General features: G+C 42.4%; 1 protein-coding gene across 5 annotated transcripts in view; it reads right to left on the reverse strand.

Moving 5' to 3' along the window:
• Window positions 1–17444, reverse strand: part of LOC110536814 (transcription factor RFX3-like) — a 44044-nt gene that overhangs the window by 19641 nt on the left and 6959 nt on the right. For all 5 annotated transcript variants that reach the window (XM_036937156.2, XM_036937157.2, XM_036937154.2 and 2 more), the window contains exons 2-3: window positions 2284–2384; window positions 2050–2141 (exon numbers count right to left, since the gene is read on the reverse strand). In XM_036937156.2, coding sequence (XP_036793051.1) covers window positions 2050–2141; window positions 2284–2379 — 188 coding nt within the window. In that variant the 5' untranslated portion in view covers window positions 2380–2384. The remainder of the gene's footprint in view (window positions 1–2049; window positions 2142–2283; window positions 2385–17444) is intronic.

The raw sequence follows: 17444 nt of genomic DNA on the forward strand, positions 1-17444 counted from the left end.
TTCAATATAGTGCTAGAGTGCTTATTGGAAGTGAATTAGCGGTACCATTCTGAGCCTTCGTGGGCATGCAATATTCCTGTGTTATTGAAAGTGGAGTTTCCATGGTTACTCAAATCACCTGAGGAGTGGCCGTGCTGACAGAGATTTCTGTGTTTGTCGTTTTGACTGCAGTCACTCCATTAACCTGGCCTCTGATATAATGGCACCCTTCAGTGGCTTGACACAACTCCCTTTATGATAGCAGGTCTCAATTCACGTGGACCAGAAACATACTCTCTCAACCCTTTATAAGACCTATGCCAGAACTCTGACCGTACGAAAACAAATTGTAGTCAGAGGTCAGTGTAACTGCAGTATGCTGTGTCCAAAATAACACCTTTTATTCTGCGATTACTGTGTCCAAAATAACACCTTTTATTCTGCGATTACTGTGTCCAAAATAACACCTTTTATTCTGCGATTACTGTGTCCAAAATAACACCTTTTATTCTGCGATTACTGTGTCCAAAATAACACCTTTTATTCTGCGATTACTGTGTCCAAAATAACACCTTTTATTCTGCCATTACTGTGTCCAAAATAACACTTTTTATTCTGCCATTACTGTGTCCAAAATAACACTTTTTATTCTGCGATTACTGTGTCCAAAATAACACTTTTTATTCTGCGATTACTGCGTCCAACACATTTTATTCTGCGATTACTGTGTCCAAAATAACACTTTTTATTCTGAGATTACTGCGTCCAAAATAACACTTTTTATTCTGCGATTACTGTGTCCAAAATAACACTTTTTATTCTGAGATTACTGTGTCCAAAATAACACTTTTTATTCTGAGATTACTGCATCCAACACTTTTTATTCTGCGATTACTGCATCCAACACTTTTTATTCCGCGATTACTGGGTCCAAAATAACACTTTTTATTCAGCGATTACTGCGTCCAACACTTTTTATTCTGCGATTACTGCGTCCAAAATAACACTTTTTATTCTGCGATTACTGCGTCCAAAATAACACTTTTTATTCTGCGATTACTGCGTCCAAAATAACACTTTTTATTCAGCGATTACTGCGTCCAACACTTTTTATTCTGCGATTACTGCGTCCAACACTTTTTATTCTGCGATTACTGCGTCCAAAATAACACTTTTTATTCCGCGATTACTGCGTCCAAAATAACACTTTTTATTCTGCGATTACTGCGTCCAAAATAACACTTTTTATTCCGCGATTACTGCGTCCAAAATAACACTTTTTATTCCGCGATTACTGCGTCCAAAATAACACTTTTTATTCTGCGATTACTGTGTCCAAAATAACACTTTTTATTCCGCGATTACTGCGTCCAAAATAACACTTTTTATTCTGCAATTACTGTGTCCAAAATAACACTTTTTATTCTGCGATTACTGCGTCCAAAATAAAGCTGACTGCAGTTACTGCACTTTTAAAGTTTGGGGCACTGGCATGATTCTTGTTGACAAATCATGTGAACTGTAAGAAATATCCACTGCCCTTTTTCATGTAGAAGACATTACTGTACTCTTTTCGGTCTACTTCTGTGGAGGAGACAAGAATGTGGTACTAACACACAGTTAACAGACTCAAATAGATTGTGTGTAAGTGTGTGCTCAGCTCACTTGTTCTGCCCTGAAGTGAGACTGTGTTCAGCTCGCCTGTTAGCCGGGCTGTACCCCTCCCTGAGCCCCTCCCTCAGAGACCGCTGTCTGTCTGTGACTGTGTGTCTGTCACTATGGAACAGGCACAGCCTGGGCTAGTCAGTAGAGTGTATCCTGTCCCCCAAGCCCAGGAGAAGACTCCGTAGCACTTCTAGATACTCCTGGTCATCTCCAGGTGACTGCACATATTCAAGCAGTACTTCACTGTGCTTGTACTGCCCCTGCCATGTTTGTGTGGCAGAAATGCTGCTGTGAAGTGACTTTAGCTGTTGCCATTGACTACAAAGAATACATTAAAGCAACTATGTATAGTGCCACTGCAGCAGAGGGGTGGCAAAAAGTGGGTGAACAACACGAAACACTCACATGTTCCCGTTGGTATAGACGCCACTGTTCTCCTCCACGTACTGCACCTGTTGTGCTGGGTATACATGCTGAACCTGTTGAACAGTCTGGGCCTGCAACAACACAGTGAAGCGTTAGATATAAATCTCACTTTCACACACACACACACACACACACACACACACACACACACACACACACACACACACACACACACACACACACACACACACACACACACACACACACACACACCTGAGAGGACACCTGCTGGGCGGAGCCTGCAGGCTGCACAGGCACAGCGGTGTGGACAGTGGAGGCGGATTCAGCGCCTGCCTCAGGGGTCTGCATGGCGCCTGCAGAAGAGAGAGAGGACACATTGGTCAACTGGGTACGACCAGAGCCATAGACGGAGGGGACTATAGAAAACCACAAGCTCTGAACAGTGGCTAAACAAACTCCACTGCAACGAACTCCACAAGCAACCTTCTTCTCAATTTGGTTTGCATACACAGTACCAGAACAATTCATGAAAAGGTGTGTCTGGGTCTGGGAGTATAAAATCAATATTACATAAATCCTAGATGATTTGCCAATATTATTATTATACAGTGAGGGAAAAAAGTATTTGATCCCCTGCTGATGTTGTACCTTTGCCCACTGACAAAGAAATGTTGAGTCTATAATTGTAATGGTAGGTTTATTTGAACAGTGAGAAACAGAATAACAACAACAAAATCCAGAAAATGCATGTAAAAAAATGTTATAAATTGATTTGCATTTTAATGAGGGAAATAAGTATTTGACCCCCTCTCAATCAGAAATATTTCTGGCTCCCAGGTGTCTTTTATACAGGTAACGAGCTGAGATTAGGAGCACACTCTTAAATGTAGTGCTCCAAATCTCAGTTTGTTACCTGTATAAAAGACACCTGTCCACAGAAGCAATCAATCAGATTCCAAACTCTCCACCATGGCCAAGACCAAAGAGCTCTCCAAGGATGTCAGGGACAAGATTGTAGACCTACACTAGGCTGGAATGGGCTACAAGACCATCGCCAAGCAGCTTGGTGAGAAGGTGACAACAGTTGGTGCGATTATTCGCAAATGGAAGAAACACAAAAGAACTGTCAATCTCCCTCAGCCTGGGGCTCCATGCAAGATCTCGCCTCGTGGAGTTGTAATGATCATGAGAACGGTGAGGAATCAGCCCAGAACTACACGGGAGGATCTTGTCAATGATCTCAAGGCAGCTGGGACCATCGTCACCAACAAAACAATTGGTAACACACTATGCCGTAAAGGACTGAAATCCTGCAGCGCCCGCAAGGTCCCCATGCTCAAGAAAGCACCTATACATGCCCGTCTGAAGTAGATGTCGACCAATTATGATTTTTCAACGCCGATACCGATTATTGGAGGACCAAAAAAGCCAATATCGATTACATCGGCTGAATTGTATTTATTTATTTGTAATAATGACAATTACAACAATACTGAATGAACACTTATTTTAACTTAATATAATGCATAAAAAAAATCTATTTAGCCTCAAGTAAATAATGAAACGTTCAATTTGGTTTAAATAATGCAAAAAACAAAAGTGTTGGAGAAGAAAGTAAAAGTGCAATATGTGCTATGTAAGAAAGCTAACGTTTCAGTTCCTTGCTCAGAACATGAGAACATATGAAAGCTGGCGGTTCCTTTTAACATGAGTCTTCAATATTCCCAGGTAAGAAGTTTTAGGTTGTAGTTATTGCAGGAATTATAGGACTATTTCCCTCTATACCATCTGTATTTCATATACCTTTGACTATTAGATGTTCTTATAGGCACTTTAGTATTGCCAGTGTAACAGTATAGCTTCCGTCCCTCTCCTCGCTCCTCCCTGGGCTCGAACCAGCAACACAACGAAAACAGCCACCCTCGAAGCAGCGTTACCCAGCATTACCCATGTAGAGCAAGGAGAACAACTACTAGAAGGCTCAGAGGAGTGACATTTGAAACGCTATTAGCGCGCACTAACTAGCTAGCCATTTCACTTCAGTTACACCAGCCTCATCTCGGGAGTTGATAGGCTTGAAGTCATAAACAGCGCAATGCTTGACGCACAACGAAGAGCTGCTGGCAAAACGCACGAAAGTGCTGTTTGAATGAATGTTTATGCGCCTGCTTCTGCCTACCACCGCTCAGTCAGATACTTCAGTCAGTCAGATTATATGCAACGCAGGACATGCTAGATAATATCTAGTAATATCATCAACCATGTGTAGTTAAAGTGATTATGATTGATAGTTTTTTATAAGATAAGTTTAATGCTAGCTAGCAACTTACCTTGGCTTACTGCATTCGCGTAACAGGCAGTCTCCTTGTGGAGTGCAACGAGAGAGGCAGGTCGTTATTGCGTTGGACTAGTTAACCTCTAAGGTTGCAAGATTGGATCTCCCGAGCTAAAAAGGTGAAAATCTGTCGTTCTGCCCCTGAACGAGGCAGTTAACCCACCGTTCCTAGGCCGTCATTGAAAATAAGAATGTGTTCTTAACTGACTTGCCTAGTTAAATAAAAGGTATTTAATTATTATTTAAAAAAATAATAATAATAAATAAAAAAAAATTTAAAAAATCGTCAAATCGGCACCCAAAAATACCGATTTCCGATTGTTATGAAAACTTGAAAATCGTCCCTGATTAATCGGTCGATCTCTAGTCTAAAGTTTGCCAATGAACATCTGAATGATTCAGAGGACAACTGGGTGAAAGTGTTGTGGTCAGATGAGACCAAAACGGAGCTCTTTGGCATCAACTCAACTCACAGTGTTTGGAGGAGGAGGAATGCTGCCTATGACCTCAAGAACACCATCCCCACCGTCAAACATGGAGGTGGAAACATTATGCTTTGGGGGTGTTTTTCTGCTAAGGGGACAGGACAACTTCACTGCATCAAAGGGACGATGGACGGGGCCATGTACCGTCAAATCTTGGGTGAGAACCTCCTTCCCTCAGCCAGGGCACTGAAAATGGGTCGTGGATGGGTATTCCAGCATGACAATGACCCAAAACACACGGCCAAGGCAACAAATGAGTAGCTCACGAAGAAGCACATCAAGGTCCTGGAGTGGCCTAGCCAGTCTCCAGACCTTAATCCCATAGAAAATCTGTGGAGGGAGCTGAAGGTTCGAGTTGCCAAACGTCAGCCTCGAAACCTTAATGACTTGGAGAAGATCTACAAAGAGGAGTGGGACAAAATCCCTCCTGAGATGTGTGCAAACCTGGTGGCCAACTACAAGAAACATCTGACCTCTGATTGCCAACAAGGGTTTTGCCATCAAGTACTAAGTCATGTTTTGCAGAGGGGTCAAATACTTATTTCCCTCATTAAAATGCAAATAAATTTATAACATTTTTGACACGCGTTTTTCTGGATTTTTTTGTTGATATTCTGTCTCTCACTGTTCAAATAAACATACCATTAAAATTATAGACTGATAATTTCTTTGTCATTGGGCAAACGTATAACATCAACAGGGGATCAAATACTTTTTTCCTTCACTGTATACTAATGAACAGTGGTGTCATGACGTTGCCCTCTTTGGGTATAGCAAGCCCCATCCCCCTCTCCCTGCCTCCCCCTTGCCTCCTTCAACTAGGCTGGTGTGGTCAGAGAGAGGTCGTACATTCCTGAGGAGAAGACCCTGCCACATGGCCACACAATATAAGAGGCAGAGTAAATTTTCATAGAGAACAAAGGAATTTCTTCCACCTCACAGAACGTGAGGTACGAAAAAATGTCATGTTCCGGAGGAAGTATAAAAGATGGGTGAAGAAACCAGCTATGAACTGATCCGTTTGTTACAACTTGGGGAAGCTCATGGGAGACGGTGTGGCCACATTACCATAACGCTGTTTAGATAATAGCCTCAGATATGAGGTTTACATCTAATTGTTGTATAAGATGAATGAGTGAGTATGATACTGTTTACACAATTTTACATTGTGATTTTGGACTGTTTAATGAAGGAAACGCCAATTCCCTTTTGAGTTTAACTGAATCAGAGGACCGCCCCTGAGCCCAGTTAGGGTCAGGCATCCTGGGACAGCCCCTTTTCTGCAATTCCGAATAAAACCCAACTTTGAGAAATTATCACCAGACCATATTTTTCTCTAATAGGAGAGGACGAAGGTTGTAGACCATTGCTGAATCTTTTAACCATACCACGTGGTGAAACTCTTAGACTGTCGATACCGACAGAATAAGAACAAGTCTTTGATATTAATTACTAGTCTGCAGCTAGGAATTCGGTATCATTGAACGCGAAGAACAACAACCGCCGAAACATCCATCCTATAACAAATGAATGAATGTCACTCTGAACTATTCCCTCTAAGCAAGACAGAGAGAGAGAGAGAGAGCGAGATGACGAAACGCTCCAGTAGAAAAACTTTTCAAAAGCGTTCAAGACGACACACTGAGCGTAAATATATATATTGATTGCAATTGTTCCAAATGTGTGATCGTTCATATGCAAAGGATTAGCATTTCAATTGTTATAATTATCAGCTTTGTAGTGTCTCATCTCAGTTGACCCCCACTTCCCCTTTTGCCTAACAAGCCGCGATGCCGGTTTAGCCCACTAAGGCACATTCCCTTATTTCTTGTAACCACATTTACCTTGTTTGCTTGTTTATGCATTTCTGTGAATTACTTAGTTAGTAATAAATACATTATTTAAGACAATTGATGTATGGATGACTCATAGGGAAGACTGGGTTCGTGCAGATAACCAACAATTTACAACGTTTGGAATGAGACTAACGTGAGGTAAAGTAAATAATTAATTAATCAGAAGACTATCAATCAGATATGAAAATATCTGAAAGGTTATATTAGGAAATTATAATCTTGTAATCTGAATATTTTTCCTTGGTGGCCCGACTTCCTAGTTACATGATTAATCAGTTGATCGCGTAATACTAATCACAGAGAATCTTTGATAAAAACTATAAGTCTTCAATTTAATGATAGTAAAGACATGCCAGTGGTCATTCAGATTCTGGAAAGACAGGAAGTAAGCTTCTGTACCAATCATCTATGCACAGATTCAGTCACAGTGCCATAGAAATGGCAGGTAGCCTAGAGGTTAAAAAAGTGTTGGGCCAGTAACCAGAAGGTTTCTGGTTTAAGTCCCTGAGCCGACTAGGTGAAAAATCTGCTGATGTGCCCTTGAGTAAGGCACTTTTATTAATTTATTTAACCCTTATTTTACCAGGTAAATCTGTAAAAAACGACCTGGGGAATAGTTATAGGGGAGAGGGCGGGGATGAATGAGCCAATTGTAAGCTGGGGATGATTAGGTGACCATGATGGTATGAGGGACAGATTGGGAATTTAGCCAGGACACCGGGGTTAACACACCTACTCTAACGATAAGTGCCATTGGAACTTTTAGTGACCAGAGTCTGTTTAACGTCCCATCCGAAAGACGGCAAGAAATTCTCCAGAAATCTCAGAGATCAGGTGGTAAACTGATTTACCACCCCAGAATATCCCCGAACATCTATTTGCACCCCTACTGGATGGAAACTACAGATGTAATGGCTGTGCTCAATGCATAGCCATTGTAGATCCTTCAAAAACACCCCAAAACAGGGGAGGAGATCCCAATCAAAAGGTGTTATCACATGCTCACATGCTCAGGTAGTTATTTATCTTATAACTTGTTATTGTGGTAAAAATGAGGTTGGTAAAACGAAGCGCGAATTAAAAGTAAAAATCTCGGGTCATCGTAGCACCATCACGTGCAAAAACTTGACATACCCAGTGACAGTCCACTTTTTGAAAGCAAACCACTATATTGTCCCTACGTTATATCGGCATCGAACATATCACCCTCCCTAGGAGAGAGGGTGACCTCGACAATTTATTGTTAAAACAAGAGGCTGCCTGGATCATTCATTTAAAGACCCTTCGATCTGAAGCCATTCTTGTGATTATTGTGATTTTGATATTCATTGTAAATATTTGTAGGCTTATGTAGCCAAATTGTATCTATGACTATATGCTGTCCATTTATGTTTTTTATATGTTCTATTTATATCTGTAAATCAACCAATGACATCAAGCCACACCCGGCCATGATCACAGACACCCGTGAGTCCTTTGAAACTATATAAACTAGTGACCCGCAGTGTTTGTGATTATACCCTGATGAAGACAGCTTGTCTGTCGAAACGTTGGATATTAGATTATTACATCTGAGCTCCTAGAATGTGCGGCTCTCCTTTTCGTTTTCATGCGTCTGGGATTTGAAAATCAATATCACTCACAGAGACAAAAATCCTAGATGCTTTGACAATAACTATAATATGATTATTATAATATACAGGTTGACTAATGAACAGTGATCATTCAGATCCTGGCAAGACAGGAAGTAAGCTTCTGTGCCAATCGTCTATGCACAACATTCACTTTTACATTCACAGTACCATAGAAATGGCAGGTAACTTAGCGGTTAAAAGTGTTGGGCCAGTAACCAATAAGGTCGCTGGTTCGAGTCCCGGAACCGACTAGATGAACAATCTGCCAATGTACTCTTGAGTAAGGCACTTAACCCTAATTGCTCCAGTAAGTCACACGGTACTAGGAACCCATCACACTGACTGTACCTGTGATATTATAGCTGCTGTACTCATGCAACAGGCAACTGTGGCCAGCAGTACAGAATGTACTCAGGTCACTAAGGTAGTGTAAGAGTCAGTGGTCCAAGCAGCGAGTTCCTGTCTCTGTGTTCATAGCAATAAAATCAAGTTAAATATTAACAGCCCTAATGAGCTGCACTTTCATTCTCTGCTCTCACAAATCTGGATTTCTTTACAACTTCCAACTGTTTTGTATCATTCAGATATCTTTTAATTTATTTATTGCCAAACACATTTAGGTTAATTTTGTGAAAATCTGGTCATGTCCACTGCCAAACCACGTTTTTTTACTTCGTTCTCTCACCTCTGCATTAGAACACATACATAGATGTCCCAAAATGCAGGGTGTCAGTGATTTAGAATCCACCTTTATTGGCTAACGACCAAACCTTGAACACACAGAGCTATAGTGAGATGAGGACTTGGGCAGAGGGAGACATTCACAGTAACGCTACATGTAGGCTAATCATAGAACAGCCACCTCTCCCCCTCCTCCGTGGTGCCTCCCCCCCTTCTCCCTCCTTCTCCCCCCTCTTCTGCTCAACTTAGTTTCCATGACCAAGCCTCTCCTGGTTAATTAAACTGTCTCCTAATAGCTCTGCATCTCTCAAGGGTCTGCCTTGCCTGCACCATCTTGCTCTCTCTCTCTGTTCATCTTTAGTGATATACCGGAGGTTAACAGGTGTTGTGGTCTGAATGCACAGAGATCGACATCATTCCCATTCAACTCAAGAGGCTGGATTGAATAGGATTTTCCCCCCATCCTTTATTGCTAAAAAACTGAAACAGTTGAGCACTGATTCAGACAGGTGGTTCCATGCTGTTCACAGAAAGAACCAGAGACCTGGCAGAACATTCTGCTGCTGTTGTTCTGCCGTCAGTCACAACTTTTAAAATGAAACCTCTCAGTGGAAGGAACATAGCCTATACTTTTATGGTGCGGCAGGGGTTGAAGTATTCCCCTTGTTTCTGTAATGTATTAGCCAGTTGATACAATCCAAGGCAGAAAGACGTTCAACATGTTGAAGAGCTCTCAGAATCCGGTGAAGATGAAAATCCTATATGACTTAATTAACTTATTGTTCCATCTCTGATTCGTTGATGATTCGTTGATGTCTCTCAGTTAACTTTCCATATGTTCTGCTGATAGCCTGACAACATGGTGTAAAAAGCTCCAAAAGCCCAGGTAACTGACCACAGGGCGGTGCTAGGAATAAAGCAGACAACAGAAACTAACTTGACAGTGACAGTCAGTGCCAGGGAGATGATGCTGACATGGCTAAGTGATGGATCCAGAGGTTACCTGCAGGTCACGCTCTCTCCTCTAGTCTCTACAGGTTCCATTTTTCTTCTGCTCCATGCACTCTGCCAAAGGAGAGCTAAAGTGCAGGGCCCTGTCTGACTATACTACACAAAGCCCACCTGCTCCCTGCAGCCTGCCCCTGATGAGACCCCTGATGATTAGGAGACAAGGAGAGGAATGACTTTCTGGATGTAAACAGGGCACCTGCCGCCCCTTACACCCCCCCCATCCCTAGGCACTTTGTTCAGCCTGCTCTCACTCCCCTGTGGCCCACTTAAGCGCTGTGCTCCACTGAGCAACTGCATGTTCTACAAAGCCAAGTAGAAACAAAGGCCACTGAGGAGGGCAAGACTTGCGTAGCCTCTCCTTCACCCTTCCCGGCTCCTTCCCCCCAATTTGACTGACAGCTGAGGAAATGGGGAGGGCTATTACATCAGAGCAAGATGTCATCACATTATCAGAGCCAATAAAGGAGCAACTTGAATGACGTAACCAAAATGAATACATTATGTTGAAAGTCTAAAATACTGATGCCTCCTATATCCATTTGAGACTGATAGCAAGTGGATTGTCCAAAACCTAAAAATGTATTGATGAATGTCCTGAAACAACATGTTTTGGGGAAAGGGGTTGTAACACTGTGGAAGAAAGGCAACCCCAAATAAAGAGGCATGCATCATGTTAGACCTATGTGGTAATGAGTAAGTTTCCATGCACACCAATAATCTGGTTTTAAAATGATTATGGTAGTAGACAGAGTATGGCATTAAGCATAATAAAAGGTGGTTAACATAACTATCTTAAATCGGCGTACGATCGGCATGCGCCGATTAAAACACCTGGTTTTCTGAGCAATTTTTCAAATTAGTGGGACACGTAAACACCTTAAAATCGGAGTTACGTCAATGTATTATATATGCTCATGTGCTAGCACCACCCGAGCGAGCCTCCCTCTTTCCCTTACAATTATGGAACAGTGATACAGTACACCTTGTCATGTAAAAACACAATGAGATGACAGACAGAGGTGGGCTTATTTAAACATGGGAAGGTCTCCTGTTCGGTCAACAATGTCTGATCCACATGTAGTGTACACAGGCTGCTGTGCATGTAGATAAGAGAACAAAACACACAGTTTATGCTGCTAAGCTATGAAAATGGATGGATGAATAATTGAATGAATCAGCTGCTCTTTAAGTGATTGGAAATGGAACAGGATCCAGGGAACAGGTGGCATGGTCCTATTTTTGCCCTACACCTGACTTCAGGTAAAGTGGTAATGTGATCTGATAACTAGCCGTTTCTGACATCCTGTCCTCTGTCCACAGAGGTGCGTGTGTGTGTTGCCTTAAACATCTATGGAGAGGGGAGGAATTGGCTGAATATAAATCAAGAGAGGTAGTCACACACACACGACAGTGGTTGCATGTTCTTACGAAAAAAGCCTAGCCTATAACTAATGGGTCCTATTTTAACAATGTAGAACAACAATAGTGTCAAAAGACAGACTTTCAGATGCTCATGATTTAGACTTTCAGATGCTCATGATTTAGACTTTCAGATGCTCGTGATTTAGACTTTCAGATGCTCGTGATTTAGACTTTCAGATGCTCGTGATTTAGAACTAGAGTCCTCAGATCACAGCAATAACTGTGCAAATAATCATTAAGCTAATTCATTGTAATTTATTCATTTAAATGAATTGTTTTCCCGATGTTGCTTTTGCCAGTCTGTTCCATTCATTTGGAATTGATGCCTGCAGAGGTTTCTTCTAATGCATCAGGGCCCACACAACACATTCAGTGGAATATGACATAACAGATTTCTTGATGTAGCTTGCAATGCTATAAAAGGTAAGATTTAAATTATTTTATTTTGAGAAGCTACCCAAATAGGCTTGCACTGCAGTAATGATGGACAAATTAATATATAGGTTTTGTGTCACTGGCCTACACACAATAACCCATTATGTCAAAGTGGAATTATGTTTTTGAAATGTTTACAAATTAATCAAAAATGAAAATCTGAAATGTCTTGAGTAATTCGTATTCAACCCCTTTGTTGTGGCAAGCCTAAATACGTTCAGGAGTAAACAAGTCACATAACTTGCATAGACACACTGTGTGCAATAATAACAACGTTTAACAAGATTTATGAATGACTACCTCATCTCTGTACCGCACACATACAATTATGTATTGAGCAGTGCATTTCAAAACACAAAGACCAGGGAAGTTTTCCAATGCCTCACAAAGGCATCTATTGGTAGATGGGTAACAAATAAAAAAGCAGACATTGAATACTTCTTTGAGCATGGTGAAGTTATTAATTACACAAGTTATTATCAATACACCCAGTCACTACAAAGATATAGGCATCCTTCCTAACTCAGTTGCTGGAGAGGAAGAAAACCACTCAGGGATTTCACCATGAGGCCAATGGTGACTTTAAAACAGTTAGTTTAATGGCTGTGATAGGAGATAACTGAGGATGGCTCAACAACATTGTAGTTACTCCACAATACTAACCTAATTGACAGAGTGAAAAGAAGAAGGAAGCCTGTTCAGAATTAAAATATTCCAAAACATGCATCCTGTTTTCAACAAGGCAGCACAAAAGTAATACTGCAAAACATGTAGCAAATAAATTAATGTCCTGAATACAAAGTGTTATGTTTAGGGCAAATCCAATACACACTACTGAGTACCACTCTCCATATTTTCATTGTGATGCCTGAGTCATGTTATGGGTATGCTTGTCGTCGTTAAGGACTGGGGGAGTTTTTCCGGATAACAAAGAAACGGAATGGAGCTAGGCAAAATCCTAGTGGAAAACCTGGTTTAGTCTGCTTCCACCAGACAGCGAGAGATGAAGTCACCTTTCAGGAGTTCAATAATTTAGCAAATTGTGTTTTATATTAAAAACGTGTTTTTGCTTTGTCATTATGGGGTATTGTATGTAGATATTTCCCCTAATTCATCTACACACAATACCCCATAATGAAAAAGAAAATGTTTGCAAATAAAAAAACTGAAATATCACATTTACATAAGTATTCAGACCCTTTACTCAATACTTTGTTGAAGCACCTTTGGCAGCGATTACAGCATCGAGTCTTCTTGGGTATGATGCTACACGCTTGGCACAACTGTATTTGGGAAGTTTCTCGTACTCTTCTCTGCAGATCCTCTCAAGCTCTGTCAGGTTGGATGGGGAGCATCGCTGGACAGCTAATTTCAGGTCTCTCCAGAGATGTTCGATCAGGTTCAAGTCCCGGCTCTGGCTGGACCACTCAAGGACATTCAGAGACTTATCCCGAAGCCACTCCTGTGTTGTCTTGGCTGTGTGCTTAGGGTCATTGTCATGTTGGAAGGTGAACCTTCACCCTAGTCTGAAGTCCTGAGCGCGTTGAGGCAGGTTTTCATCAAGGATCTCTCTGTACTTTGCGCCGTTAATCATTCCCTCGATCCTGACTAGTCTCCCAGCTCCTGCAGCTGAAAAACATCCCCACAGCATGTTGCTTCACCACCATGCTTCACTATTCACAGGGAATATCCCTAGGGATGGTGCCAGGTTTCCTCCAGACGTGACGCTTGGCATTCCAGCCAAAGAGTTCAATCTTGGGTTTCATCAGACCAGAGAATCTTGTTTCTCATGATCTGAGTCCTTTAGGTGCCTTTTGGCATACTCCAAACAGGCTGTCATGTGCCTTTTACTGAGTAGTGGCTTCCATCTGGCCACTCTACCATAATGGCCTGATTGGTGGAGTGCTGCAGAGATGGTTGTCCTTCTGGAAGGTTCTCCCATCTCCACAAAGGAATTCTGGAGCTCTGTCAGAGTGACCATTGGGTTCTTGGTCACCTCCATGACCAAGGCCCTCCTCCACCAACTGCTCCGTTTGGCTTGGCAGCCAACTCTAGGAAGAGTCTTGGTGGTTCCAAACTTCTTCCATTTAAGAATGATGGAGGCCACTGTGTTCATGGGGACCTTCAATGCTGTAGAAATGTTTTGGTACCCTTCCCCAGATCTGTGCCTCGACACAATCCTGTCTTGGAGCTCTACAGACAATTCTTTCAACCTTATGGCTTGGTTTTTGCTCTGACATGCACCGTCAACTGTGGGTCCTTTTGTAGACAGGTGTGCGCCTTTCCAAATCATGTCCAATCAATTGAATTTACCACAAGTGGACTCCAATCAAGTTGTAGAAACATATCAAGAATGCATCCTGTTTTTATTGATCACCAGAGCTCAATTTCGAGTCTCATAGCAAAGGGTCTGAATACTTGTAAATAAGGTATTTATGTTTTTTATTTGTAATAAAAACCTGTTTTAGCTTTGTCAAAATGGGGTATTGTGTGTAGAAGAGGGAACATAAAAAAAAAAAAAAAATTTTAGAATAAGGCTGTAATGTAGAAAAGGGGAAGGGGTCTGAATTACTTACCAAATGCCCTGTACGTACCAAGATTGAATGTTCCTGAATGGCAGAGTTACAGCTTGGACTTAAATCTGACCTGAAAATGGTTGTCAAGCAATGCTCAAAACACGCACACGCACAGCCTTGCAAAAGTATTCATCCCCAGGGGTGTTTTTCCTATTTAGTTGCATTACAACCTGTTATTTAATGGATTTTTATTTGGATTTCATGTAATGGACATGCACAAAATAGTCCAAATTGAAAATTGAAAAGAATTACTTGTTTCAAAAAAAAATAAAAAAATAAAAAAAGCATGAAGCTATGAAGCCCTTAAATAAGATCTGGTCCAACCAATTACCCAGAAGTCACATTATTTAATTAATTAAGTTCACCTATGTGCAATCTAAGTGTCATATGATCTGTCACATGATCTCAGTATATTTATTTTACACACACACACACACACACACACACACACACACACACACACACACACACCTGTTCTGAAAGGCCCCAGTGTCTGCAACACCACTAAGCAAAAGGGCACCACCAAGCAAGCGGCACCATGAAGACCAAGGAGCTCTCCAAACAGGTCAGGGCCAAAGTTGTGGAGAAGAACAGATCAGGGTTGGGTTCTAAAAGAAACTCGGAAACTTTGAACATCCAACGGAGCACCATTAAACCCATTATTAAAAAATGGAAAGAATATGGCACCACAACAAAGAAAAGTAAATAAAAACAATTTGGGGGGTAGGTAGGTTGGATGGGCTATTTTACAGATGGGCTATGTACAGCTGCAGCGATCATTAAGCTGCTCGGATAGCTGATGTTTAAAGTTATTGAGGGAAATATAAGTCTCCAGCTTTAGCGATTTTTGCAATTCGTGCCAGTCACTGGCAGCAGAGAACTGGAAGGAAAGGTGGCCAAAGGAGGTGTTGGCTTTGGGGATGACCAGTGAGATATAAATGCTGGAGCGCGTGCTACAGGTGGGTGTTGTTATAGTGACCAGTGAGCTAAGGCGGAGCTTTACCTAGCAAAGACTTATAGATGACCTGGAGCCAGTAGGTCTGGCGACGAATACGTCAAATCAAATCAAATTTATGTCACATACACATGGTTAGCAGATGTTAATGCGAGTGTGGCGAAATGCTTCTAGTTCCGACAAGGCAGTAATAACCAACAAGTAATCTAACTAACAATTCCCAAACTACTACCTTATACACACAAGTGTAAAGGGATAAAGAATATGTACATAAAGATATATGAATGAGTGATGGTACAGAGCGGCATAGGCAAGATGCAGTAGATGGTATCGAGTACAGTATATACGTATACATATGAGATGAATAATGTAGGGTATGTAAACATTATATTAAGTAGCATTGTTTAAAGTGGCTAGTGATATATTTTACATCAATTCCCATTATTAAAGTGGCTGGAGTTGAGTCAGTGTGTTGGCAGCAGCCACTCAATGTTAGTGGTGGCTGTTTAACAGTCTGATGGCCTTGAGATAGAAGCTGTTTTTCAGTCTCTCGGTCCCAGCTTTGATGCACCTGTACTGACCTCGCCTTCTGGATGATAGCGGGGTGAACAGGCAGTGGCTCGGGTGGTTGTTGTCCTTGATGATCTTTATGGCCTTCCTGTGACATCGGGTGGTGTAGGTGTCCTGGAGGGCAGGTAGTTTGCCCCCGGTGATGCGTTGTGCAGACCTCACTACCCTCTGGAGAGTTTTACGGTTATGGGCGGAGCAGTTGCCGTACCAGGCAGTGATACAGCCCGACAGGATGCTCTCGATTGTGCATCTGTAGAAGTCTGTGAGTGCTTTTGGTGACAAGCCGAATTTCTTCAGCCTCCTGAGGTTGAAGAAGCGCTGCTGCACCTTCTTCACGATGCTGTCTGTGTGGGTGGACCAATTCAGTTTGTCCGTGATGTGTACGCCGAGGAACTTAAAACTTACTACCCTCTCCACTACTGTCCCATCGATGTGGATAGGGGGGTGTTCCCTCTGCTGTTTCCTGAAGTCCACAATCATCTCCTTAGTTTTGTTGACGTTGAGTGTGAGGTTATTTTCATGACACCACACTCCGAGGGCCCTCACCTCTTCCCTGTAGGCCGTCTCGTCGTTGTTGGTAATCAAGCCTACCACTGTTGTGTCGTCCGCAAACTTGATAATTGAGTTGGAGGCGTGGGTGGCCACGCAGTCGTGGGTGAACAGGGAGTACAGGAGAGGGCTCAGAACGCACCCTTGTGGGGCCCCAGTGTTGAGGATCAGCGAGGTGGAGATGTTGTTACCTACCCTCACCACCTGGGGGCGGCCCGTCAGGAAGTCCAGTACCCAGTTGCACAGGGCGGGGTCGAGACCCAGGGTCTCGAGCTTGATGACGAGTTTGGAGGGTACTATGGTGTTAAATGCTGAGCTGTAGTCGATGAACAGCATTCTCACATAGGTATTCCTCTTGTCCAGATGGGTTAGGGCAGTGTGCAGTGTGGTTGAGATTGCATCGTCTGTGGACCTATTTGGGCGGTAAGCAAATTGGAGTGGGTCTAGGGTGTCAGGTAGGGTGGAGGTGATATGGTCCTTGACTAGTCCTTCAAAGCACTTCATGATGACAGGGCGGTAGTCGTTTAACTCAGTTACCTTAGCTTCCTTCGGAACAGGAACAATGGTGGCCCTCTTGAAGCATGTGGGAACAGCAGACTGGGATAAGGATTGATTGAATATGTCCGTAAACACACCAGCCAGCTGGTCTGCGCATGCTCTGAGGGCGCGGCTGGGGATGCCGTCTGGGCCTGCAGCCTTGCGAGGGTTAACATGTTTAAATGTTTTACTCACCTCGGCTGCAGTGAAGGAGAGTCCGCATGTTTTGGTTGCGGGCCGTGTCAGTGGCACTGTATTGTCCTCAAAGCGGGCAAAAAAGTTATTTAGTCTGCCTGGGAGCAAGACATCCTGGTCCGTGACTGGGCTGGTTTTCTTTTTGTAATCTGTGATTGACTGTAGACCCTAC

This window comes from Oncorhynchus mykiss, chromosome 12, assembly GCF_057628025.1.
Source record: "Oncorhynchus mykiss isolate SJ-2025 chromosome 12, ASM5762802v1, whole genome shotgun sequence".
NCBI classification, from domain to species: Eukaryota; Metazoa; Chordata; class Actinopteri; order Salmoniformes; family Salmonidae; genus Oncorhynchus; species Oncorhynchus mykiss.